This window comes from Motacilla alba, chromosome 2 (assembly GCF_015832195.1).
Source record: "Motacilla alba alba isolate MOTALB_02 chromosome 2, Motacilla_alba_V1.0_pri, whole genome shotgun sequence".
Taxonomy (NCBI): domain Eukaryota; kingdom Metazoa; phylum Chordata; class Aves; order Passeriformes; family Motacillidae; genus Motacilla; species Motacilla alba.
In genome coordinates this window covers 152,085,438-152,112,302 of record NC_052017.1, presented here as the reverse complement: position 1 = coordinate 152,112,302, position 26,865 = coordinate 152,085,438, and the positions used below count along the sequence as shown (strand labels likewise).

Genomic DNA, 26,865 nt, shown 5'->3' with positions numbered 1-26,865 from the left:
GTGGCTGCCCCTGGATCTCTGGCAGTGTCCAAGGCCAGGCTGGGCAGGGCTTGGAGCAGCTTGGGATAGGGGAATGTGTCCCTATGGCAGGGGTGGGATGGATGGCCTTGATGGTCCCTCTCCCCGAACCACCCTGGGATTCTGTGAAAACCAATCTCAGAGAAAATGTGCTCAAAGCCCCAGAACATGAGTCCACCTCTCATTGCTTTGCAGTTCTCCACTCCTGGAACCTCCCTGGGAGCAACAGCCCCATGATCCCCCATGACAAGCACCAACACTGGAACTGCTCCCAGTGATCCCTCCAGTCTTTTCTAAAACCCTGCTCTCTCCAGGCCTCATCCAAACCCCGAAAGAGACAGCTCAGACTGTTCTCTGAATGTCTCCTACAGGAATATCAGGAGAAGAAAAACCATCAATAGGAGTAGCCTGAGTAATTTTTGGAAGGAATTCATTGATGGAGTAAACATGTAGACTAGCTTCTTAAGTTCTGAATTAGGAAGTTCTCTTTCTTCCAGAACAACCTTTAGTCACTCTTTCATGGCTGATGGAACAGCTCACGTGGGTAAGAATGGGAATGGCCAGATCCTGCCAGTGTCTTGGCTGCAGCAGGATTTCCAGCCCAGCAACACTGGAAATGTGAAATTCCATTTTTCCTTTTGGACGTGTGACCTTGCAGCTCCAGTGACACCATTCCAAAAGGGTTACAAATAAGGTGGGAATGGTGTGTGAGGGAAGGACACAGCCACAACACTCAGCTGGGCTCATGCTCATGGTGAGCTCCCCGTGGCCAGGGCTGGGCAGGCACTGGGGGAATCTGGAGCCCTGCCCCTGCCCCTGCCCTGTGCTGACAGAAGGGGACAGGCTCAGCCAGGCCACCAGTGCCTGGCACTGCTTGAACAGATCCTGCACAACCTCCCTCAACATCTGCCCTTGAAAGGGTCCCCCATTCCCTGGTTTTACTCCCTTTGGGTCTCAGATGTGCAGGAGCTGCCCTGCTCTATGAAAAGATCCCTCATTCCCTGGTTTTACTTCTTTAGGAGCTACCCTGCTGTGTGAAAGGATCCCCCATTCCCTGGTTTAGGTCCCTTTAGGAGCTGCCCTGCTGTGTGAAAGGATCTCTCATTCCCTGGTTTTACTCCTTTAGGCACCTTTAGGAGCTGCCCTGCTGTGTGAAAGGATCCCCCATTCCCTGGTTTAGGTCCCTTTAGGAGCTGCCCTGCTGTGTGAAAGGATCTCTCATTCCCTGGTTTTACTCCTTTAGGCACCTTTAGGAGCTGCCCTGCTGTGTGAAAGGATCCCCCATTCCCTGGTTTACGTCCCTTTAGGAGCTGCCCTGCCCTGTGAAAGGATCTCTCATTCCCTGGTTTTACTCCTTTAGGAGCTGTCCTGCCCTGTGAAAGGATCCCCACTCCCTGGTTTCACTTCTTTAGGAGCTGTCCTGCCCTGTGAAAGGATCCCCATTCCCTGGTTTTACTTCTTTAGGAGACGTCCTGCCCTGTGAAAGGATCCCCACTCCCTGGTTTCACTTTTTTAGGAGCTGTCCTGCCCTGTGAAAGGATCCCCATTCCCTGGTTTTACTCCTTTAGGAGTTGTCCCGCCCTGTGAAAGGATCCCCATTCCCCACTCCCTGGTTTTATTCCTTTAGGTCCCTTTAGGAGCTGCCCTGCTGTGTGAAAGGATCCCCACTCCCTGGTTTTACTCCTGTAAGCCCCCACACGCAGGAGCTGCCCCGCTCTGTCCCAGAGGGGCAGGGCAGCTCTGGCTCACCGTGCTGCCCTCCACATGGCCCGTTTCTCCGCCTCCAGGGCCCGGCGTTCAGCTGGGGACAGCTCCTTGTCCTGCTGGGCCAGCAGCTCGGGGCTCTGCATCCGCAGGCGCTCCTGGTGCCGCCGCTCCGCCTTGGCCGTGCGCACGGGAGCGCCGGGATCCACGGGGCTCAGCCTGCAGAGAGGGGCACGGGGGGCTGTGGGGCTGCACGGCTCACCTCTGGGGCTCAGCCTGCAGAGAGGGGCACGGGGGGCTGTGGGGCTGCACGGCTCACCTCTGGGGCTCAGCCTGCAGAGAGGGACACGGGGGGCTGCACAGCTCACCTCTGGGGCTCAGCCTGCAGAGAGGGGCACAGGGGGCTGTGGGGCTGCACGGCTCACCTCTGGGGCTCAGCCTGCAGAGAGGGGCACGGGGGGCTGTGGGGCTGCACGGCTCACCTCTGGGGCTCAGCCTGCAGAGAGGGGCACCGGGGGCTGCACGGCTCACCTCTGGGGCTCAGCCTGCAGAGAGGGGCACGGGGGGCTGTGGGGCTGCACGGCTCACCTGCCCAGCAGTGCCAGCTCTGCTCACCTGCCAGCAGTGCCAGCTCTGCTCACCTGTCCCGTGTCACTGGCTGCTCTGCTCACCTGCCCAGTGCCACTGGCACAGGCTGCCGTGGATGGGGAGGACACAGGAAAGCTCCTTGTAAGGAGTTTCTGGCTGGATGGGGCTTGGACTGCCCTTGGAGCAACCCCCAAGGGCAGGGGTTGGAACCAGAGGGTCTTGAAGGTCCCTCCAAGCCAACCCCTGCTGGGTTCTATAAAGATGGCTCTGCTCAGCTCCCCTTCCTCCCCCAGATCCTTCCTCTGCAGCCCCTGGCTGCTGAAAAGGAGGAACTCTGCAGCCCCTGCCCCACTCACCCTGACATGGAGTTGGTTCTGTGCTCAGGCTTCATGCCCTCCTCCAGGGAATTCCTCTGTGAGCTGTTGTTCTCACTGAGCTCCAAGGGCCTGGAAAAAAACCCCTGTGAGCTGCAGCACCACAGGCTGCACACCCAGCCAAGGGTGGCACAAGGCCACGCCAGGAAAGCAACAACTGCTCCAGGGTGAAGTCACAGTCCTCCGTGACCACTGCTGTGAACATTCCTGTGGGGATCTCCTTAACATCCACAGGAATATCAGATATCAGATCTCATTTCCTGCAGCTGCAGGTCAGCCAGCTACTAACACACATTCACACACAAAAATTTATCCTCAGTTTTCCTAATAAAAATATTTGTTGGGCTTTCTTTTCCTCTGGATCTTACCCTTCAGTCCTGGGAACCAGGACCTCACACTTGGCTTTGTTAGATGTGGCACAAAGGGATTCCAAACAGAGGAGCCCAAAAAAGATTCCCTTTAGAAACACTTGTCACCTGATCCTGATTCTACACCCTCATTAACAGATTAATTTGATTATTTTAAGTTCTTCCACGAGATGGGCTATGGAGCTGCTCTGAGGGCTGGAACCTGGCTGGGAGAGCTGGGGGTGTTCAGTTTATAGTGACACTCAGCTCTGATTTTTACTGCTCAAGTTTATTTTAATTAAATTTCAGTTTCTCTTCCAGCATGAGGAAGATTATTTCAAGACACACAACTTCAGTCTCTTCCACTGCCTTCCCTCCATTCAAGCATAAATAATAAGCAACTGAAAGTCATCGGATGGATCCAGGCTTCCTGTTCTTCAGCATCCCATGTTTCAGGATGAGAACAGGAGGGATCAGTGGGGCTTCCCAGAGAACCAAAGAGCTGTGTATGACTCCTTTCCTCCTTGGAGCTGCCTCAGCTCAGGAGGGGCAGGGGAAGTCTCAGGGCACCATTGTGTGAGAAGCTCCTCCACTGAGACTGGGCACAAACAACAGAAAGAAATGGATTGCACGTGCCAGGGTGTGTTCTGCCACTGTGACTGAGAAGTGTTTCTGGAGAGGAGACTGTCTGTCCCAGAGATTTCAAAGGCAGATAAGGACAGCTTCAGCTTCACTCCAGTGCATTCTGAATTTATCTGGAGCCTTTGAGAACCCTGTTCTCATTAATCTGTTCTCTGCCCAAGAATTAGAAAAAAAATCAAGGTAACCTGGAGGCCAAGCCCCAGAGAATGGGGAAACAAAAGCCTAAAAAAACCCCAAATCTGTTTTAGCATCACTTTATCATTCAGCTTATCTTGAAGCATCCATCTCTAAAAATCCAGCTCTCTCCACCCCCTGGGGCACAGCTGAAGGAGCTGCTCCCTGGGAAGAGAGAGATGCGAAACTTGGCCTTTTCTGTGCTGAAGAAGAAATCTCTGCCAGCCCTCTCCCCTGAGAGCTCCGGGGCCACTCTGACCTGTGGGAGGTGCAGGGCTGCCTGCCCAGGCTGCTGTCTTACCGAGCTGCTGGAGCCTGGCTGCTCCTTCCATTCAGCCTCTCCACCTTGTACTCCACGCCCTCGATGATGACGCTGGACTGCACGGCCTCGGGCACCTGCCTGCCCTCCTCATCCTCCTCAGCTTCCTCCTCCAGCAGAAGGGCTCGCTGCTGCTGCAGCTTGCGGGCTGCCAGGGAGACAGGAGACAGCTCACACCAGAGAGCACTGGCTGAACCCTCCAGGATGGGACCTCTGGGCAGGTCCTGACATTGAACCCCCAGGAAGGGACCTGTGGGCAGGTTCTGACACTCTGACAATGAACCCTCCAGGATGGGACCTGTGGGCAGGTCCTGACACTGAACCCCCAAGAGACTGAGTCCTGACATTGAACCCCCCGATGGGACCTCTGGGCAGATCCTTATGCTTCTCATCCCGGCAAGTCTGGGCTGGTTTCAGTTCATCCCCTCTCCATGAACACCTTTGTTCCTCCACACTTCCACCAATGATAAAACAAACTTTGCATTTTTTCCCCAGTCCCTTCCTCCTTATCCACCAGACTTCTATCCCTGGACACCCAATGGGCAGACTTCCATATTTCCCAGTGTTCTCATGCTCACACTGGAAAGTGGGCACAGTGTCTCCTGCCCTTTTCCCAGAGGGAAGGAAGAGCCCTGGGAGTGTGCATCTCCCCCTGGCCTCCTGCAGGAGCCAAGGCTGGGTGCTGCTGCTGGCCCCACGCGTGGCAGTGGCCCTGGGGACAGTTCTGCTGGTGGGCACACACCAGAGTGTGTTCTGCTGGTGGTCACCAGAGGGTCAGGGACACAGTAGACAGGAGCAGGCAGCTCTCTGGGGCAGGTGTCCTGCAGGTCACCCAGGGGTGTTCCTCAGGGCTCAGGCTGGGGGCCAGCTCTGGGCAAGATTTTTATTAATAATAAAACTCTGCTGCTGGTGCTAAACTGGGAGCTGCTGGTGACTCTCTCAAGGGCCATGAAGCCTTACAGGAAGGTCCAAACAGGCTGGAACACTGGGCAACCATTAACGGCATGAAACTGAACCACAGCAAATGCCAGGTTCAGGTAGGATTTGGAGAGGAGTGGCTGGAGAGCTCAGTAAAAACGCTTTTTTCCACTTCACATTGTTCCTTATCATCTCCTAAAGCAACTATGGCTTGGACTTGATGATCTTTAAGGTTTCTTCCAACCTAGTCATTCTGTGAATTCTGTGAACTCTCAAGCAAGAGGGAATAGCATCAAAAAGGAGAGCAGCAAAAAAAGAGGGGCTTGGAGCCACTGGTCTGAGGCAAGGTGTCCTTGCCCATGGCAGGGGTGGCACTGAGTGGGTTAAAAGTCCCTCCAACCCAAACCATTTTGTGATTCCATGATACAGGACACCTGAAACTACAGCACTTCACCAACCCAGAGATATCAGCGCAGCATCCACAGAATTCTTCAGCATTCACTTACTTCAAATTACTCCCAGGCCTTACAATAACCACCCATGGGGTTCTGGAAGTGCTGCATTTCCGTGGGAAAGGAATCACTAAACAGGACAAACCTCTGTGCACACATTCCTACGTACCCTCCTCCTCTTTCATTTTCTTCAGGTCATCCTCCCCCACCAGGGACACGCGCTTGGGAGGCTTGTCCAGGTGCTGCTGCTTCACCTCAATCTCAAAATACTTCTGCCTCTCACGGAAGGACCTCTGCTCAGGGCTGTGCTGTCCCCCAGGGCTGTGTGCGGCCACCTGCAAGAGCCACACTGCTGCCCACGGGCCACCCAGGCACATGGGCCACCCAGCCACACCACTGCTCACCCAGGCACAGCACTGCCCACCCAGGCACAGCACTGCCCACCCAGGCACATGGGCAACTCAGACACACCACTGCCCACCCAGGCACACCACTGCTCACCCAGCCACAGCACTGCCCACCCAGGCACATGGGCAACTCAGACACACCACTGCCCACCCAGGCACACCACTGCTCACCCAGCCACAGCACTGCCCACCCAGGCACAGCACTGCCCACCCAGGCACATGGGCAACTCAGGCACACCACTGCCCACCCAGGCACAGCACTGCCGACGGGCACCTTCCCCATGCCACCCCATGCCTTGCTCTGCCAGCTGCCCCATCCTCTCCTCCTCCCCATCCCCAGCCCTCCCACAGCATGACCCCACCTCCCCATCCACACCCCCATGACTCCCGCCCTTCCCAGCCTCAGCACTCACCTCCGAGGCCAGTTTGGTGTTTTCTGTGCTGCTCTGACCAGACAATTCCTAAGAACAGAGAGAAACAAGCATGTTTCAAAAGGAGAGTTTCCAGCCATGTGCCCCCAAGGCCAGACAGCTGACACAGGTCCCCAAACTGTCCCAGAATTCACACAGATTTAACAAGGCTTAGCAATGGTCAGGAATGAGGATTTTTGTTAAACTGAGGGTTAAACAGAACCAGGTGTGACAACTCCTGAAAGGGAGAAACTGAAAATCATGGGAAACAGGCACCAAACAGGAGCAGGGGCTGGAGGAGGGTCACAGGAGCTGGCAGGAGCCACTCACACTTTGCTTACATCAAAGACAAAACCACCCAAAATTTACTTTAAAGAAGCAGAGATGCCATCAGAAAGAACTCAATCTGTTTTTACTGGGATGCATAACAGAATATTGGATGAACAGAACTACAGGAGGAGGAAACTGATCCACAAAAATCCATCTGTTAACCAGGAATCCATAGGGGCTAACTGAGAACTGCAAACTAGCTATGGAAAAGAAGGAAGTTTTATCATTAGACAAACTGAAATGACCCACAAAGAGAGAGCAAGATGATCTCTGGCTTTATCCAAACACTCCAAAAACTAATTCAGAATTCAGAACTTGACTGGATCTGCCTGAGCAACCTCCTACAATTCTGGAGATGTTTGACCAATGCTCTTAGGCCCATGGTGGGATTCCTGGGGGTGTCCTGAGCTGGACCTGATGATCCTTGTGGGTTCCTTCCAACTCAGGACGTCCCAGGAATCTGTGATTCCAGGATTCTAACACCCAAGGCTGCCCCATTCTGCAGGGGGAACTGAGGCAACGACCTGCAAGGCCTGAGCTAGCCTGGACTGTTCCAGGATTCAACTAGATGGCAGGGAAAAGGAAGAGTCCCAATGAAGATTAAATCTATCCAAAAATGTCTCAGCACAGGTTTAGCCTGGCCCTGGAGTCTGGAATTTCAGAATTCCTTTGCATGGTTGTACATCAGTATCCCAGTGCCCGGAGAGAACAACAATGTGTGAGATTCCATGAGCTTCCAGGACCTGACAGACAGGATCTGGCCAGGATGAACATCTCATCACCAACACAGGACCCTGCCAGGATGAACATCTGCATCCCCAACACACTCCAGTTGGACCTGGCACAGAGAGGAGCCTGCCAGGGTGAACATCTCATCACCACACACTCCAACAGGACCTGGCACAGACAGGACCCTCCCAGGGTGACCATCTCATCACCCACACGGGACCCTGCCAGGGTGACCATCTCATCCCCAAGCCACTCCAGCTCCCACAGGACCTTGCCGTGTCCCTGCTGTGCAGCAGCTCTCCCTGGAGGGCACATATTCCCCCGTGCTGGCCTGTTCAGCCCTGGGCTGGTGTCCCCAGCAGCTGGCTTACCTGTGTCCCCAGCAGGGGCTGGGACAGGGGCACTGCTGCGAAGGTCTTGTAGGCCTGCTTGACGTTGATGGGCACCTCGTCAGGGGAGGGTGGCGACGGTGGCGATGGCTTTGGCTGCGGGGACAGACAGACAGACAGACAAGAGGCAAAGGTGAACACAGGTGGGGGGAAAACCCACATACATGGGGGAAACACAGCCTGACTCTTGGCCTGCAGAGCCTGGCGAGGGGAATATGGAAGGAATAGGTCAGGGAACACGTAAGGAATCTGTAAGGCTTGGGAAGGCTGCTGCTGAGCCCTGGGCAGGACCACCAGGAGCAGAGCACGGCACACACACTGCACACAGCAGCACCAGGGTCACAGCCCGTTCTGTTCCATGGAATGGCACTTCTGGTGGCACAAATCTCCACTGACCTGATAGGAATGTTGTGACAGATCCTCTGGCCAAGGGCACGTTGCTGTCCCAGTCCTTGAGGATTTACACCCAATTCAACCAGCAAGTGCCCACCTGAATGAGGGTTTTTTGGGCTAGAACAGGACAGCTACACATTGACTTCTATTTAGGGCTGAACAAGAGTCCCTCCAGTGGAAGGTGTCCCTGTCTTTAAGGTCCCTCCCAAAACAAAGCACCCTGTGATTCCATGATCTGATCCAGGGATCTGTGATGGGGAGGAGATCTGCCTTTTATCTCAAATTTTCCTTTTTCAGAATTACACTTACTGGGGAACATCTGACAAGGTCTGAGGGGGCCTTCCTAGTGCTTGTCACTGTCTTTGCTGGTCTCTTCCTCAGCCACCTTCCCTGGAGCCCTCCTGCAGCACTGGGGGGCCTGCTCAAAGCATCACAGGAATGGAAGGGGTGGGGGGCAATGGCACCACAACCTTCTTGCTCCTGGAAAGTAAATCCCCTTCAGCTGCTCATCCCTCCAGCTGCACTAATCCAGTTCCAGGCCTTCTGGTTTTTCTTAGTCCTGGACTAGGGCTAAACAATGCTGTTTGATGATGCTCCTGCATGGGCTGAAGGAAGCACAGTGAGATCAGGAGAGCCTGTGAGGTGTGAACCACGCCCAGTTCCATGGGCTCTGTACAGCTGTTTGCCTGCAAATCAGGTCTCTGCTTTGGTATCCCACTGTACCAGCTCCAGCAGGGAGAGAAGGGCTGGATTCATGGAATATCACCCAGCATGGTTTGTGTGGGAAGGGACTGAAATCCCATCTACTCCCTCCCTCTGTCATGGGCAGGGACACCTTCCACTTCTAAACTGAAAGGACCCAGGTCTTCCCTCATGACAAAGACCAAAGACCAAAACACCTGAATTTTTTCCCCCATCAAACACAGCCCCAGGAACACGAACCTTTCAAAACCAATCACTTGCAAGCCATAAAACCCATCAGCAGGATGGTACAGGCTTCTGCTCCGAGGTGCCAGACACCAACCCAGGTTCTGTAAGATTTATGTCTACACAGACCTCAACACCTCACAAATAGGGCTCTAAACCTGTATCTGCTCTGGGGATTTTGGCCACAAAAGCTTCAGCAGTGCTGACTCCTAGGACAGGGCCATGGGACATGGGGCAGCTGGGGAGAAACAGGAGGGATGCACTGGCCTGGCCCTGCCTGTGAGGAGTGTGGGTCCCTCTCAGGGAGCCCAGGCTGGTCATGGACAGCACCAGGCACGTGGTCACCAAACCAGAGTGAACAGGACATATGGTCACCAAACCAGAGTGACCAGGACACCTGGTCACCAAACCAGAGTGACCAGGCACGTGGTCACCAAACCAGAGTGACCAGGACATGCGGTCACCAAACCAGGGTGACCAGGACACGTGGTCACCAAACCAGAGTGATCAGGCCCATGGTCACCAAACCAGAGTGACCAGGTATGTGGTCACCAAACTAGGGTGACCAGGACGTATGGTCACCAAACATGGGTGACCAGGTATGTGGTCACCAAACCAGAGTGACCAGGACATGCGGTCACCAAACCAGAGTGACCAGGACACATGGTCACCAAACCAGAGTGACCAGGACACGTGGTCACCAAACATGGGTGACCAGGACACGTGGTCACCAAACCAGGGTGACCAGGAATGTGGTCACCAACCAGAGCCACCTCTGGGAGGGTTCTTGCCCCAGGACACAGCACTGCAGCCACCTGGGGCAGACACAGGGCTCTGGGGAGGGATCCCTGGCCACTTACAGAGCTGTGGGTCCTGAAGCAGGGCTGGGGCTGCTGGAAGGGGTTGGGGCTGTCCCCCTCCTCGGCCCTGTGTGCCACAGCAGCGCTCGGTCGCACGCGGGAGAGAGGCTGAATGACGCCAGGCTTGGTCTGCTCGTGGGGAACAGCGAGGGGAAGGCAGAGGGGGACAAGGTGGGGAGAAAGAGAAGAGAACGAGCAGTTAGGGCAGTGAGGTGTCTGCCATGCAGGTGAATAAACAAATCCATGCAAATCCATGCACCCCCACTTCTCTCCTCAGCTGTGCTGCCTGCTCCAGCTGCAGGACTGGCAGGGAGAGCTCCTGGAGCCAACACCAAAGGAGACTCAGCCAAGGGAGGGTTACACAGCCCCAGTGGACTGCAGAGAAGGCCAGGACAAAAGGAAGCACCTGCCATAACAGCAGCAGCTACAAGGGATGGCAGGGTATGGTAAATGTGACCAAGGTCAGCATATGTGAGCACCAGGGATGGAAGGAGGGAAACATCAGCCAGGAATGGGAACTGGCAGAAACTGTGGATAGAAGTGAACCAGACTGAATCAGAGCTCTGATGAGAAATGCAGTTACTGCAGCAGAGGCAAGAGGCTAAAACTTCTCCTAGGTGTCACCATCACTGCTGGATGCTGTGTGAAAGTGAGCAAAGCACCTGCAAGTGGAGAGAGTGGAAGCAGGAACTGGGTAAGCCAGCAAAACCTGCAGGAGGGGAAGCTGCGAGGGGAAACAGCAATGAAAGCTGCAAAAACAGGCTGGGTTTTCAGATGGACCATATTTAAGACCTGATGCACTTGTACAAACTCGAGGCATAGTGGAGGACTGGAGGAGACAGAATAGGAGCCAAGAGGAGGAAGAAACAAGCTCCATGTGCTGGAGGATGCACAGGGACAGCACAGACAGGTCTCACAGCAGCTGTACTCACTGATTTACTGTCATCCTGCGATGTAATGAAGTTAATGGAAGCCTGCAAACAGAAATACAGTGATTAATCTGGAGTCTGAAAGCCTTTAGTTTACCCCTGCCCCACTCCCCTGTGTGGGGAGTTCCAGGTCCCACAGAACCCCTGCCGCCAGTACCTGCCTCTTCAAGCGAGGACAGCCCACCTGCAGGAGCCTCTCCCAGCCCCTGTGCTGTGTGAGGAGGCCCTCACAGCTCTCTGCACATCTCTGAACTCTGAGCCCAACTCTGGGACTGTCCTGGCTCGTGGGCACAGCCCCTGCTCCTGCTCCCTGGGCACATCCCCTGCTCCTGGCCCGTGGCATATTCCCTGGGCACATCCCCTGGGCACAGCCCCTGCTCCTGCTCCCTGGGCACGTCCCCTGCTCCTGGCCCGTGGCATATTCCCTGGGCACATCCCCTGCTCCTGGCCCGTGGCATATTCCCTGGGCACATCCCCTGCTCCTGGCCCGTGGCATATTCCCTGGGTACATCCCCTGGGCATAGCCCCTGCTCCTGCTCCCTGGGAACATCCCCTGCTCCTGGCCCTTGGCATATTCCCTGGGCACATCCCCTGGGCATAGCCCCTGCTCCTCTCCCTGGGCACATCTCCACTTTCTGGCCCATGGTCACAGTCCCTGTTCCTATCTCCTGCTCACACCCCCAGGTCCTGGTCCCTGAGCACATCCCCTGCTCCTGGCCCACGGCACATTCCCTGGCACATCCCCTACTCCTGGTCCATGGCACATTCCCTAGGCACATTGCCTGCTCCTAGACCATGGCACATTCCCTGGGCACATTCCCTGCTCCTAGCCCATGGCACATTCCCTGGGCACATCCCCTGCTCTTGAGCACATCCCCTGGGCACATCCCCTGCTCCTGGTCCCTGGCACATCCCCACCCTGCACACTTGCCCCAGCCCAGCAAAGCCGTCCCCCCGCAGCTGCTCCCCAAGCACTGGCGGGTGCCACCACAGCAGCAGCTGACAGGGAGCAGCCCCTCGTGCCTCGGGTGCCACCGGGGTGCTGCTCCCCTGGGGAGCCCCAGGGGATGCCAGGATACCGTGGGGATGCCAGGACACCGTGGGGATGCTGGGACCCCTGTGGGGATGCTGAGCCCCTGTGGGGATGCCAGGACACCCTGGGGCCCCTGTGGGAATACTGGGTCCCCATGGGGAGGCCAGGCACCCATGCAGATCCCAAGCCCCTGTAGGGATCCTGAGCCCCCGAGGGGATACAGGGTCCCTGTGGGGATACTGGGTCCCTGCGGGGATTCTGAGCCCCCATGGGGATGCCATGCCCCCTGTGGGGATCCCGTGGGGATGCCAGGTCCCCATGGTGTCCTCATGGGCCGTGTGGCCAGCGCAGGGCAGCGCGGCAGCCGGGCAGTGCAGCAGCGGGCAGAGCACACACCGCACACCAGGAGCACTCACAAAGCCCTGCACGGCACCAGCAGCACTTACACAGCGCCGCAAACCATGAGCAGCACTCACAAAGAGCAGCTCTTACAAAGCCCTGCACACCATGAGCAGCACTCACGAAGAGCAGCTCTTACACAGCGCCGCACACCATGAGCAGCTCTTACAAAGAGCAGCTCTTAAAAAGCCCTGTGCACTATGAGCAGCTCTTACAAAGCGCCGCACACTACAAGCAGCACTTACAAAGAGCAGCTTTTACAAAGCCCTGCACACCACGAGCAGCACTTACAAAGCCCTGCACACTACAAGCAGCTCTTACACAGCGCTGCACACCACAAGCAGCTCTTACAAAGCCCTGCACACCACGAGCAGCACTTACAAAGCCCTGCACACCACAAGCAGCTCTTACAAAGCCCTGCACACCTCGAGCAGCACTTACAAAGCCCTGCACACTACAAGCAGCTCTTACACAGCGCTGCACACCACAAGCAGCTCTTACAAAAGCCCTGCACACCTCGAGCAGCACTTACAAAGCGCGTCTCCCTGCCGGCCAGGTGAGGGGCTCGGGGGGCTGTGGGCACCTGCAGGGAGGGGCAGCAGCAGGGAGAGAACGGGAGAGAAAACGGAGAGACTGGGTTTTCCACGGGAGAGGAGCAGAGAGGCTGCAGCAGCCCTGCCTGGCACACACACCTCCTGCCTCCCCCAGCCCCGTGCAGAGCTCAGGCCAGGCAGGACCCTCACGGTGCCTGCTCAGGATAAAGGATTCCATTTCCCTCAAGGAATTCTCTGAAATCAGCCAGTCAATTCTGGCTGGAGTACAAGCGTTGAAACCAAAGAATTAACACTAAAAATAGATGGAGACAGAAAATAAGAGACAAAATTCCTCGGAGCTTCTGCTCTGCAGCAACAACCTGAAAGTCAAGACTCCTGAATCCCTAGAACAGGAGAGATCTGGGACTGCTCAGCCTGGAGAAGAGAAGGCTGCAGGGAGACCTTAGAGCCCCTTCTACTGCCCTAAAGGGCTCCAGGAGAGCTGGGGAGGGACCTTGGGCAAGGGCCTGGAGGGACAGGACAGGGGGGAATGGCTTCCCACTGACAGAGGCAGGGTTAGATGGGAGTTTGGGAAGAATTTTTTTCCTTCAAGGGTGGTGAGGCCCTGGCACAGGGTGCCCAGAGAAGCTGTGGCTGCCCCATCCCTGGAAATGTCCAAGCCTGTTTAGACAGGGCTTGGAGCAGCCTGGGACAGTGGAAGGTGTCCCTGCCCGTGGCAGGGGGCTGGAATGAAATTGTTTTAAAGGTCCCTTCCCACCCAAACCATCCTGGCATTCCGTGAAAACTGATCTCAAAGAAATAAAGAAAATTGGCATCTGTGATAAAAAGAAAACTTACAAAAACACAGCTGCTGTGAGAAATGTAAACAGGGAGACACAGCTGGAACAAAATGCATTGGAATAGTTCAGCTGTAACACTACCTTCCAATTGTGCTGGGTTCCTGATGAACACTCAATTCTAAATGATCCAGAACTGAGGGAGATGTGGGACAGGCTGAGAAGGAACAGAGGCTGGACTCAAGTGGTGCTCCTGCTGCTCCCTGCAGGTCCTGACCCTGCTCCTCAGCCTGTCTCAGCAGCCACCTCACCCCCAGGTGGCTCTGTCCACCTCCAGAGCTCCTGTCCAGCCCCAAAAGCTGAAATGGTTCACTGAAGAGCAGGGAAGTGCCAGAACTGTGGGGAGAGCAGCTGGAGAACAGCTGGACTCCAAAAGGAACCAACAGACCCAAAATGACCAAGAACAACTGGCAATTCACTCCAGCCTCCAGTATAAAACCCAGTAACAGGCAATGACTGTAAAGGGAAAATTTAAAAATCTCTTAAAGTTCATTTAACTTCAAAAGGCTCAAGTGAGCTGTGACACCTCCTGTTGTGGGATGGACAGGGGGGTCAAAGACTCAGATATGGAAAAGTTCAGAGATAAATAAGGAATACGAGGTAATGGTAAAAAAAGGAATAAGAGGTAATGCTTATAAAGAAAAAATCATCAGAAGTTACAAAAACAAAGATACTTCCCATTGCAGAGGGAAAGCCTCTAGCAAGGAGCTGCAGCAAATCCCTCCCTGAGGGCAGGGTCACCCAGAAGTGGCTGCAGCAGGATCTTTCCACCTCCTGCCCAGCAGCTCTCCAGGCTCACACAGAGAACCAGGCATCCTCTGCAGGCCTGGGCAGCCCTGGTTTACAGACCCAGATCCCGACTCCTCCATTTCCTACCACACACCAGTTGCCAGAATTAAAGAATCTCTGTGCAAGGCACTGGTCCAAAAAGACCATTCCCAAAAAACTCACAACTACATGTTGTAGCTCCTCCTCATCACCCTGCAACTAAGCCACCCCTCAGAGCTCATTTCTGACCAGCTAATTACGCTCCTGGCTCTCTGGGACACTCTGAAGGAGGGAGTTGTTCTCTTGCTCTCTGGTTGCGTGCTGTGATGGATCCCCTCCATCCTGACAGGGTCATTCCAGGATAGAAATTGCCCTCAGCTACCTCTGTCCTTCACCCCTGGAAGTGCCTCCCTGCCCTTCCCACACCACATGTCCTGGGGGCAGTCTCACCTGCGGATTACTGGGAGAATAGGGGGATTCACGCCTGGAATTTCCTGTCCCAGACTCGCCCACGGGAGCCTGAAAGAGAGAAGACAAAGCTCAGGACAAAGCTCCAGTGTTACTCCACAGCAGGAGGGGGTCTGGACAGCCCAGGGGCATGGGGCTCCCTGCACATCCAGGGAGCAAGGCTAGCAGGGCCCAGCAGCAGCTGGCACATGCCAAAAAGCGCCAGGAACAGCGAGGGAGCGAGTTAAACACCGGGACCACATCCCAGGCCCAGCGAGGCCAGCTGGATCAGGTTACAGCCTCGGCATGTCCCAGGAATCCTCCTCCCTGACTGCCCCAGCCCTCACAGGCAGGGTCACGCTCCACCCAAACCTCCTGTGCACACACACTGAGCAAAGCAAGCCTGGCTGCAGGGACACAGGGCTCTCCTGGCTCCCAGAGCAACCTCTGGCACCGAGGCTCAGCTGCCAGCAGCTGAACAGAGAGCAGTGTCCCAGGAACCACCTGCACTGCAGAGAGCAGAGCCCCAGGAACCACCTGCACTGCAGAGAGCAGTGTCCCAGGAACCACCTGCACTGCAGAGAGCAGAACCCCAGGAACCACCTGCACTGCAGAGAGCAGAGCCCCAGGAACCACCTGCACTCCCACTGCAGCATCAGCAGTACCTTTCACAAGGATTTCTAATGCCTCAAGGCAGAGGCAGGTCATTTGGGATTTAGGGAACTATTAAGGCAAACCTACAGCTCCCTGTCACTGATACCACAGCCACACACATAGCCAGTTGATTCAAGTCAGTATTTTGACACACCAAGCCTGAAGTGACCTGAAGTTTATACTGGAGCACGGATTCCTTTGCTCTAAGCTCACCTGGCTACAGACCTGTGAAATTCCTAGCAAGGAACTAAACCACCTCCAAGATCACAAGAGCTGAGGACTGGGTTTGGTGGTTGGTTGATCTGCTCTGTATGGGGCTGTTTATGTGGGGCTGCTTCGATTTTCAGACCTCCTAAAAGGCTTGAAAAAGAAGAAGGGGAGAGAAATGTGGTGCTCATCTGGAGGATGGTATCTTTGCGTCCAGTCCCTGCTCCACCACGGGTTCCCTGTGCAACAGCAGGAATGTCAAATACAGATTTCCCAGAACAGAAAGCAAAATTCTCCCTTGGAATTCCCAAGTCTTGATCTAGTGAATGGTGTCACTGGGGAGAAGCAGCTCCTGGGCTGAGGATCTACTGTGTTTTGCAGATGTCTGACAAGGGCTGTGCTCAGGGCCAGGGCCAGAAGTGTGGCACCAGCACTGATCCCCACCAGTGCTGCCAGCTCCTGGCTGCCAGCCGGGAGGGCAGGGACAGCACTGCTCCCAGCCAGACCCCGAGGGACAGCAGGGAGGTCACAGATGCCATCCTGTCCCCGCATCCCCAGCACCAGGGTGTGTTAGTGGCCGGAGGATGACACAGTGACCCTGGGGTGGCCCCACATGTGGCACAGGGTGGGGGCACACGGGGTGGGGACCGGCCCTCGGGCGCCGTGCTGCCCGGTGCCAGGGTTTAGTAGGGTGCAGTGGCCTGGGCTGTGTCAGTGCATGCCACACACCACACGCTGCTTGCCTTGGAGTACAGGCTGGTCTTCAGCACGCCCCCCCTGCCATAGCCCAGGGGAGGCCCCCCCAGGCTGGCCGTGCCCGTGGCCTTGCCCCTGCGGTTGGCCACCACAAAGGGGTTCTCACTGAAGGGGATGGGCTGCGAGTCGATCAAACACTCTGGCGTCTCTGGCAGCTGCTCCTGGGACAAGGGACACCCCTCGGGGTCCTGCTGGTCTCTCTGGGGCTGCTGTGCCCCGCTCATGTGCTGCTGGGGAGGCACGGGGAGCTGGGGCGGCCCGGCCGTGCCCGCTGCCGGCTCCGGGGACGCCTCCCGGCCGTGCCACGCCGCGGGTGGGGACAGCAGGGCACAGTCACCCTCCATGCTGCAGCTGGGCTTAGAGCACTCAACAGGCTGAGAGGAAACAGAAGGTTCAGAGAGAAACGAGGAGAACAGAGTAAGGAAGAGGAGGGAGAAAATACAGAGCAGCTGCTGAAGGACAGGGGAGAGAATTCCAGTGCTAACGCCCGCACAGCATCCCAACCATGTCTCCTGCTCTGCCACCGATCTGTGACCCTCAGTGTCACTCCCAGGAGAGGACCCTGCAGTGCACACACAGCCCAGGGGGCTGACAGGCTGCCCTCCTCCAGCTCACACACTTTCCTGCAGCTGCTCCCCAGCCAAACCCACCTCCAACACCTGTACAAGCACATGCTCCCCCCTCACCTCAGCACACAGAATCTGAGAACTGCTGGGCTTGGAAGGCACCCCTGGGGATCCTCCAGTTCAACCCCCCCTTCACTGAACCCCTCCACCTACTGCCCAGCCTGTGCTGTCACCCCAATGCTGCCAGAGTCACACCACACCCACCACACCTGCACAGGTGAACATGCTTTAAGGGCCCCACAGCTCTCAACACACCCCAAACACCAGAGCTCAGTGAGCACAGACCCTTTGGGTGGCTCTTGCTGCTGGCAGGACTGAGGCAGCCCCAGCTGCCTCAGGCTCAGTGCACACAGCCCCAGTGAAGCCCTGACCCTTCCCCTTAATGCCACAGAAGAGAGTTTGTTACCCCAGCCAGAGCCTTCCTCAGGGGAGCAGGGACAGCCAGAGAGCAAAGACCAAAGCTGCCATCCAAGTGCCTCCAGGGAGCAGAAAGACCTCTCCTGCTCACAGCAAATTCTTCAGCTCCTGTGTCATGGCAGTGGTCACCAAAATAGCTCTCAGGGGTGGGCTGGTGACTACAATGGCAGCTGGGAGGCTCAGGAATTTCGGAGGCCCTCCCCTAACCCCCAACCCAACCTCTGTGGTTGGCAGAGCCCTGGCTCATATCGTGTTTCCTCACCAGAGAAGCCTGTGCTATCCTGGGACACTGTGCTGTGTGTGGTTTTTCAGGGTAAAACCCTACTTTTAGCCCTTTTTCCCCGGAGTGCCACCATGCCTGATGGTCAGTGGGCAGCCTCAGTCCCTGTTTTGTTCTTGGGCCCAGCTGGACCTGGGCTGGGTCTGTGTCTGTCCCTGTAAGCTCCAGCTCCTGCTGGAGCACGTCCTGGTGAGGGATTCCTCACTCCTGGCCTCACCAGGGCTATTCCTGTCAGACAAGCCACAATTTCTATTTTGGGTAAGCAAGAATTTGGGCAATGCAGCAAGCTTTCCCAGCTTGCAGACAGAACAGACTCGTGCTACTCTGCATCCTCCCTGGCACTGAAAGAAACCCAATCTGAAATCTGTGAACAAGTGGAAAAAAGAAATCAATGGCAAGAAACTGAAGACAAATAGATTCAGAACAGAAAGTACAGGTTGCTAATTAACTAATCATGGTGACCTGGTATTGAGACATGCCAAGTCTTCTCCATCTCTCATAGCCCAGAAAGCAAAACTAGACTTTGATGGTTTTGCTGTGATCAGTGCCTCAGGAGTCTGGCTTTCATTCCTGCTCAATGCAGAAGACAGAGGCTGCAGCAGCTCTTTGACCTCTGTAAGGGAAATCAGAGTCACAGAATCCCAGGATGGTTGGGGTGGGAAGGAACCTGAAAGCTCATCTTGTTCCACTCCCTGCCATGGCAGGGACACCTTCCACTGGACCAGGCTGCTCCAAGTCCCATCCAGCGTGGCCTTGGGCACTTCCAGGGATCCAGGGCCAGCCACAGTTTCTCTTCAGAGCTGCAGTGCACTGCATGGCCAAAGAGCATCCCCCAAACAAGCAGTTCCATGCTGCTTACAAAGGGAATTTTCAGTTTGGCTTGTAACAGCGGATGAAGAGAAAGGGCATCTCGTCAGCCTTTGTTAAATCCTGCTCACAAAGGGCCCCAGATGCAGCAACACAGATGGATCCAAGACAGACAACCACTGCTCCCTTCCCCGGTGGCTGTTCTGGGGGAAGTCTCCTGCCCAACTCCACCCATAGCTACAGTGGTCAGGGGAGAGATCTACGCCTCCTGTTCCACAGGGGACAGATGGACCTGCACCTCCTCCTGCTCCACAGCAAGAACAGCTCCCTACAGATCCCTGTGTGGCATGAGGAGGACAGGAATAGTTCCCTGCAGCTCCCTCATGGGAACTATGCAGCAGCAAAAGACACCCAGTCACTGTTCAGAGGAGAACACCTGTGGTAAGCACTGGCCTGGAGACATGAAAGAGGAGGAAACCACGATGGGAACAGGGCAGGAGCACCAGTCACCTGGAGGAGGCTGCCCAGAGACAGGCAATCTGCCACTGGCCTGGAAACATGAAAGAGGAGGAAACCACGATGGGAACAGGGCAGGAGCACCAGTCACCTGGAGGAGGCTGCCCAGAGACAGGCAATCTGCCACTGACCTGCTTGCTCTTCCACTGGCTGCACTGACCCTGGCTGAATATTCCAGTGGCCTCCCAACAGGCCAGGGCAGCTCCTGAAGGACCACCAGAACCTCCCTTCCCCAGGACCCAGGCAGATGTACTTTTCCAACCAGAGCAAAGACAGGGCTGGTGACAGCTGGACCAGCACAGGGGGTGTTGGTCCCTTGGGGCCCCCCTGCAATGGGACATTTATAGAAGCACCCAGGGCCCCGTGCCCAGCCCCACATTCCCGTGCCTGGCATTCCCAGGCTGACCCCCCTGCCAGGCACAGCCCCAGAGCTGCTCTGCACCACACCGGGCTGTCCTGCACAGAGCCAGCTGCTGCCTGGGGCTCTCCCCTCTTCCAGCTCCTGAGTTACACTCAGAGGTGCTAAAAATAAACCTTTTCCTGATACTGCTTTGCCGTGTGAACAGCAAGAGGGAAAATCCCAAAGCTGGGAAGGGTGGGAGGAAAAGGAGGCACAGCTGGAGCCAAGGCAGAGCTGTCACTGGAGTAAGGCCTGGAGTAACAGAGGAAAGAGAACTGGAGAGGAGACCTGTTTGCATGAAATGAGATGGAGACAGGAAGGGTAAAAGATGATTCTGAAACCAGAATGTGAATGCAGAATGGGATGATGACAGCAAAGTGAGATCTTGCTACAACAGGGGGAAAGGAGGAAGACTGAGGATGTGTCAAGGAGCAGGCAGAAACCCAGCAGAATGGGTGTGATGCAGGAAAGATAAAAGAAAGAAAAGATGGAGAGGTGAGATTTAAACAAGACAGGAGAGAGGTAAGTCTGTAATCTGTGAAATTTGTGAGATCTGGAATTTCTCTTCCACTACCAGTGAGGGACTGCCAGGCAGGGCACAGGACAGGAATGTGCAGGGCAGGGATGCACAGCAGGATATAGGAGCCACAGGGCTCAGCCACGACACAACCACAGCCACTTCACTTCCGCAGGCCTGGGGGAAGCTGGGCTTTAACAGAACCTCAGGGCAGCTTGGGTTGGAAGGGACCCTGAGAGCAGCCAGTCCCACCCCTGCCATGGTCAGGGACATTTCCACTAGAGCATCAGGGGCAGGCACTTCCACTGAATGGATGGCTCCAAGCACTGTCCAACCTGGGCTTAAACTTTTTCTGTGTTCAATACTTTCTGTTTCAGCACCCTCATCCCTCCCCTCTCCTAAACACCATCCCACAATGGATTCACAACAGAGCTGTGCACACAACACTGTCATCACTGTGTTGGGAAGGATCTTTCTCTCCCTCCTTGGCAGCTCTCTGGAGCTCTTCCTTCCACAACAAATTCCTGCACGCTCTCACTCATATCCCCTTCCCTCCCACCAGGCTGTTCTTCCTGCCTTGTTCCCAACTCAGCTTTTTGCAGGCTCTCAAACTTTGCGATTTCTCTTCCCAAAAGGCAAAGCTGCCTGGCTCCTGCTCTCCTCATTTTCTCATTCCCATCTTTCTTTTGCAGCTCCTGGTTCAGTGCCTGAGCTTCCCACAGCTCTGCTGGCCAGTTTTCCTTTGCCACCTCCCAAACCATGGCACATGGTGGAAGGAAGGTGATGGAAGGACCACGGCCTTCTGTTATAGACATATTTTATGAAAATCCTTTTGTCAGGATTTACTTCTCCTGAGAAGCTGAGGAGCCTCAGGAAAGAAATGTAAACAATGACTGTGTGCTGCTGTGGAGTGCAACAGGTGCTTCCTTGATTGGTCCATGTTAAGTGTTTCTACTTAATAACCAATCAAGGATGCAGCTGGGTCAGACTCTCTGGTCAGTCACCAGCCTTTGTTATTCATACCTTTCTATTCCTATCCAGCCTTCTGATGAATCCTTTATCTCTATTATTTTAGTATAGTTTAATATAGCATTTTAATATAATAGATATCATAATATAATAAATCAACCTTCTAAAACATAGAGTCAAGATTCTCATCTCCTCCCTCGTCCTGGAATCCCTGCAAATCTCACAACAGCCTCCCCTGCAGGGAATCACACCCACAGCCCCTCAGTGCCTCTCCTGCTGCAGGGAATCACACCCACAGCCCCTCAGTGCCTCTCCTGCAGGGAATCACACCCACAGCCCCTCAGTGCCTCTCCTGCAGGGAATAACACCCACAGCCCCTCAGTGCCTCTCCTGCAGGAATCACACCCACAGCCCCTCAGTGCCTTCCCTGCAGGGAATCACACCCACAGCCCCTCAGTGCCTTCCCTGCAGGGAATCACACCCACAGCCCCTCAGTGCCTCTCCTGCTCCAGGGAATCACACCCACAGCCCCTCAGTGCCTCTCCTGCTGGGAATCACACCCACAGCCCCTCAGTGCCTCTCCTGCTGCAGGAATCACACCCACAGCCCCTCAGTGCCTCTCCTGCAGGAATCACACCCACAGCCCCTCAGTGCCTCTCCTGCAGGAATCACACCCACAGCCCCTCAGTGCCTTCCCTGCAGGGAATAACACCCACAGCCCCTCAGTGCCTCTCCTGCTGCAGGGAATCACACCCACAGCCCCTCAGTGCCTCTCCTGTTGGGAATCACACCCACAGCCCCTCACTGCCTCTCCTGCTGCAGGGAATCACACCCACAGCCCCTCAGTGCCTCTCCTGCTGCAGGAATCACACCCACAGCCCCTCACTGCCTCTCCTGCTGCAGGGAATCACACCCACAGCCCCTCAGTGCCTCTCCTGCTGCAGGGAATCACACCCACAGCCCCTCAGTGCCTCTCCTGCTGCAGGGAATCACACCCACAGCCCCTCAGTGCCTCTCCTGCTGCAGGGAATCACACCCACAGCCCCTCAGTGCCTCTCCTGCTGCAGGGAATCACACCCACAGCCCCTCAGTGCCTCTCCTGCTGCAGGGAATCACACCCACAGCCCCTCAGTGCCTCCCTGCTGCAGGGAATCACACCCACAGCCCCTCAGTGCCTCCTCTGCACGGACCCCCCCCTCCTCAGCCCCCCAGGACCCCCACTCACAGCACGGTTGCCTCTCTGCAGGCCACTGCTGGGCAGCGCTGCCAGGGTCCGGTAGTCCAGGCGCAGGGGTTCACTGGGGACGTTCTGGAGAGGGTGAGAAAACCAGGAACAGGTCAGGCACAGAGTCAATTAAATCAATGAGAAAGGGCAATGAAAAGGGAACCACCCCGGTAATAACCCAGGTCTTATCTCCAAACTCATCAGAGTTCCCACTACCTGGAAAAAGAGCTTGAATTGTTCAAAGCACAACAACGTGAACTCGTGGCAGGAGCCAGGCTTGAGAAACCCCACAGAGAACTGTGCACCCCTGGGCACCCACTGCTGCTCAGATCCTTGCACTCCTCCTGCCCCATTTCCACCTCCTGATGGAGCAGAGAACGTGCCATACCCACCTGTTTGCTCCAAGAGCACCGGGAATGACTGGATGTGGACATGTGTGAGAATGCAAGTCTGCAGCTCCTCTACAGCTCCTTTTTCCAGCCTTAACTCACTGTACAACTTCACTCCATTTTGCTTCCCACATATTGCCTTTCTAACCCTAAAGAGAAGCCAAGGTTTCTAACCCAGCCCATTTTCCTCAATCCCTTACACATTTCTTCAGTTCTGATCTCTAATCCCCAAAGCCACATCCTCTTGGGGAGGGAGTGGAGAACACAAGTTTTGGGGAATAACTCTTGTTGGGGATTCCTCCAGCCTTCCCACTCTTATGTGTAGCCCTTTTCTGGGCCTCTCCAGCCCTTCCCCTGTGCTGCTCACCTCTGCTTCCTCCTCAAGCTGCTGCGTGGCTGCCTCCCGCTCCCTACGCATCCGCTCCTTCCGTGGGACAGACAGAGCCAGAGCCAGAGCCAGAGCAGAGAGACAAGAGAGAGGCACAGAGGTCACACCAGCTGAGCAGGACACTGGGGCACTGCCAGCACCAGGAGAGGGGCAGCAGAAACCCAGCACCAACACTGGACTGGCGAAGGAGGAGCTGGAATTGGGCACTGTTACTGCCAGAGGAAAGGACAGGAACAGAACAGGAACATCTGGGTGCAGGAGGAGAGGAGAACAGAGGAGACAGGAACAGAGGAGAGGGAGAGGTGTCCCCGAGATCCTCAGCAGGGACAATCCTGGGAAAGTGAGAGAGCTACTGTGCCCCCAAGCATAACCACACCAAGGGAGAGGAGGAGTTTGCTCACTGCTGGAAGAGACACCTTGATGGAGCACAGACAGGGCAGGCTGGGAGGGAATGGAAAAGCAAATCTACAGAGCACAGGCCTTGCTGGCTTATAGCACTGTCACTGTCATATTTTCTGGAAACATCCCTTCACCAGGATTTCTCTCCTGGGAAGCTGAGAAGCCTCAGAGAAAAAGGAAAACAATATTATCTCATTTGCCTCCTGTGTTTTGCTGCTTTGGAATGTGGTTTGGAGATTGTTTATCCAACAGGTGGTTGTTTCATTGGTTTCATGTGAATTGTTTTTACTTATTGGTCAATCAGGGGCCAAGCTGTGTCATTCTCTGAGGAGAGAGTCACGAGTTTCTCATTAGTATCTTTCTAGCCTTCTGTCAGTATCCTTTCTGTATTCTTTAGTATAGTATTCTTTAGTATATTATAGATCCAAAAATAATAAATTAGCCTTCTAAGAACATGGAGTCAGATTCATCATTCCTTCCTGCCACGGGGCACCTCATAAATACGACACAGCACCACAGACACAATGATGCAAACACATACAAAGGGACAGAAAGGTCTTGGCACGAGGTCAGCTCAGCACCAGCTGCCACTCAGCACTGCAGGGGCATTAGAGTGACCAGTGGCTCATCCCCAAAGCCCCAGCCCCGGGACTGCTCCAGGCTGCAAGAGGAAGGGAATGGGGCAGGACTCGTCCCAAGGACTGATTCTGGGCACTGGTATTTCTGTGACTTGTCACCTGACAGCTCTGGGCAGAGCCAGGCCTGGGCACAGCACAGCAGCATCCTCCTCTTGTCTATGGAACCCTCCCAGCTGCTCTCCCCAAGCAGGAACCAGATGGTCCAGAAGTCCTGGGAGGATGGGAGGTGGAAGCAGCTCAGAGGGATCAACCAAAAATTCTGCTGAGCACCTAGGCCCTGTTTTTAACAGATTCCATGCACTACAGATTCCCACTGCCCCACACCACCCCATGAGCTCCAAGCAAGGACAAGCAGCCTGAGAAAGTCACTAATGCTCTGGAGGATCACAACTCCCAAAAGGATATTGAGGGATATTTAAGGTAAAGTTTCTTCTGAATCTGGTTATGCTTATTCTGGCCAAGAGTCCTCTGTAGGGTGAGGGTTCCAGGTGACACTAATGTGGTGTGTGACTCTTCTCTGAGGTCATACTCTGAGGAGTGACAGGAGCAGCAGTCAGCCCAGATGGAGCTGTGGCTCCAAATTGCCACAAATTTGTGGCTCCAAATTCTGCTCCAAATCCACCACTGACAATAGCTGGGGGGGGATCTGGATTAAGACTAGAAAAATAACTACAGCCACAGAGGCAGGAGAGAACACCAGGAATCAGTCCACAGAGACTCAGAGTTACTGACACTTGTACTAGAAACTGAATTATCAGAGAACTGGAGGCAGGAGGTGTCAGCAGTGAATGAGTTTGAAAACTTCTACCACGAGTACAGCAAAGGCATAATTCCTCCCAGTTACTCAGTTCACAGCTTGCTGTGGGCTGGAGACACATTTGGTCTCTATTGCTCTTATGCAAGAATGAACATGAAACATTGAAGGGTAAGAAAAACATCCCAAAATGGTGACAGAAATTAGCAGGGATCTGGCACTGGAACAGGAACTTCCTCCAGTATTCCAACAGCCACCACGGAGTGCTGGCTCCATCACTGGGACAAATTTAATCATCAAAACCAGTTTTAGAGACATAATCCCAGATTCAAGGTTTAAGAGGCCCAGCAGAAAAACATGTCTCTGCTCAGGGGCCTCAGAATGCCAGGAGGTCCAGGGAGCCTGGAGCATCCATTGCTGCCTCCTCCTGGCACAACAAGGGAAGGGGCACCAAAATACATCAGCTTTTTTTAAAATGACATATGGCCAAGGCTACTTCAGCAGTCATAAAGGTTTCTCTGGGTTTTTTGTTTTTTTTTTTTTTTTTTTTTTTTTTTTTTTTTTTTTTTGACCCAAGTATTTTTAAGTAATCTCAGTATAAATTTTGGCAATCTTTCTCTACCTGAGCCTGGACAAATAGCACCTGCTCAGCCCCAGCAGCATCATTTGGGGCCACACTTGCTATATTCACAGGTGTTAGGAATGCTGATACTGGCCACAGTACCTGAACTCTCCTGGAACATATTCCAATCCATATATCCATATTCAAATCCATATATTGCCCACGTTAAAACTGGCAGGAATATCCTTTGCTCAGACAGAAACACAATGAAATCAGGTTTGCTGAAACCACACCAAACCACACAGAGTTCCTTCCCAGGCAAGGAATGAGACATTTTACAGGAAAAACCTAAATCTGATCTGAACTGCCTTTGCTCTGGGTGAGGTCCCTCCCACCCAAATTAGTCAGGATGGTTTGGGTGGGAAGACACCTTCCAGGGCCATCCTGTCCAAGCCCTGCAATGAGGGACATCTTCAAGTGGATCAGGTTGAAGATCATTCTGTAAGGTCATTCCACTTCCACCCAGCACTGCCAACCTCACCCTGCTCCTGTGGGGCAGCAAATGTGAACAAGCTCAGGAACTGCAGCTGCAGAGAGAGCCCACGGAAACTTCAGGAGTATCTGAACCAGAAACCTGACAAACACCTGAAAAATGTGCACACACCTCTGCCAGGAGAGCAGATTCCCCACTGACAACACTGAAGAATTCTGTTTTCCCTCTTCTTCCAGTGACTCTGACTGGATAAATTACTGTTTTAAGAGGGATGACTGGAAACTTTAAGTCCTCAAGAGGCTTGAATCTGCTGATCCATTTCTGTGAAATTCTCTTTCTGTGCAGGGCTGAGCCAGTGGGCAGAGACACAAAACACTCACAACAAAGCAGAGAAATGACCATGTGAACTGAGGAGCACAAAGCTGTGACTGACCAACAGCATCACTTCTCCACTCAGGGCAGCTCAGAGCTGCGTGTTCTCATCTTTGCTCACAAATCCTCTGTCAGTCACAGAGTGACTGATTAAACCTGGGACTTGTAAGCTCATTGGCCATTTTTCTGGAAGCTGCAGCTTGGCCAGGAGGTACCAGCAAGTAATAAGAGTGGTCTTTTTGAATGCCACAGGAACATCACCAGAGAGGTGCACAGGGAGGTGCAGCACAGCCTAAGAGCAGCCAGGGCAACAGAGCAGAGCACTACAGAGAGGGAATGCCCAGAGCTCCACCCCATGGTACTGCCAATGGGGCAGAGACCCAGAACTGCCATGGCACTGACACCAGGGCAGAGCTCCAGAGCTCCCCATGGCACTGCCAAAGGGCAGAGACCCAGAACTGCCATGGTGCTGACAATGGGGCAGAGATCCATGGCACTGCCAAAGGGGCAGAGATCTAGAGCTCCCCATGGCACTGACACCAGGGCAGA

General features: G+C 54.6%; 1 protein-coding gene across 23 annotated transcripts in view; it reads right to left on the bottom strand.

Moving 5' to 3' along the window:
- Window positions 1-26,865, bottom strand: part of SCRIB (scribble planar cell polarity protein) — a 114,321-nt gene that overhangs the window by 12,819 nt on the left and 74,637 nt on the right. For 8 of the 23 annotated variants that reach the window (XM_038126315.1, XM_038126351.1, XM_038126324.1 and 5 more), the window contains 13 exons: window positions 23,078-23,134; window positions 22,322-22,405; window positions 16,552-16,938; window positions 14,951-15,019; window positions 12,875-12,925; window positions 10,914-10,955; window positions 9,982-10,110; window positions 7,784-7,897; window positions 6,357-6,404; window positions 5,706-5,871; window positions 4,149-4,314; window positions 2,667-2,756; window positions 1,768-1,941 (listed from right to left, as the gene is read on the bottom strand). In XM_038126315.1, the coding sequence (XP_037982243.1) occupies window positions 1,768-1,941; window positions 2,667-2,756; window positions 4,149-4,314; window positions 5,706-5,871; window positions 6,357-6,404; window positions 7,784-7,897; window positions 9,982-10,110; window positions 10,914-10,955; window positions 12,875-12,925; window positions 14,951-15,019; window positions 16,552-16,938; window positions 22,322-22,405; window positions 23,078-23,134 (1,577 nt within the window). The remainder of the gene's footprint in view (window positions 1-1,767; window positions 1,942-2,666; window positions 2,757-4,148; window positions 4,315-5,705; window positions 5,872-6,356; window positions 6,405-7,783; window positions 7,898-9,981; window positions 10,111-10,913; window positions 10,956-12,874; window positions 12,926-14,950; window positions 15,020-16,551; window positions 16,939-22,321; window positions 22,406-23,077; window positions 23,135-26,865) is intronic. The other 15 variants (XM_038126307.1, XM_038126334.1, XM_038126412.1 and 12 more) reach the window with 12 other exon arrangements.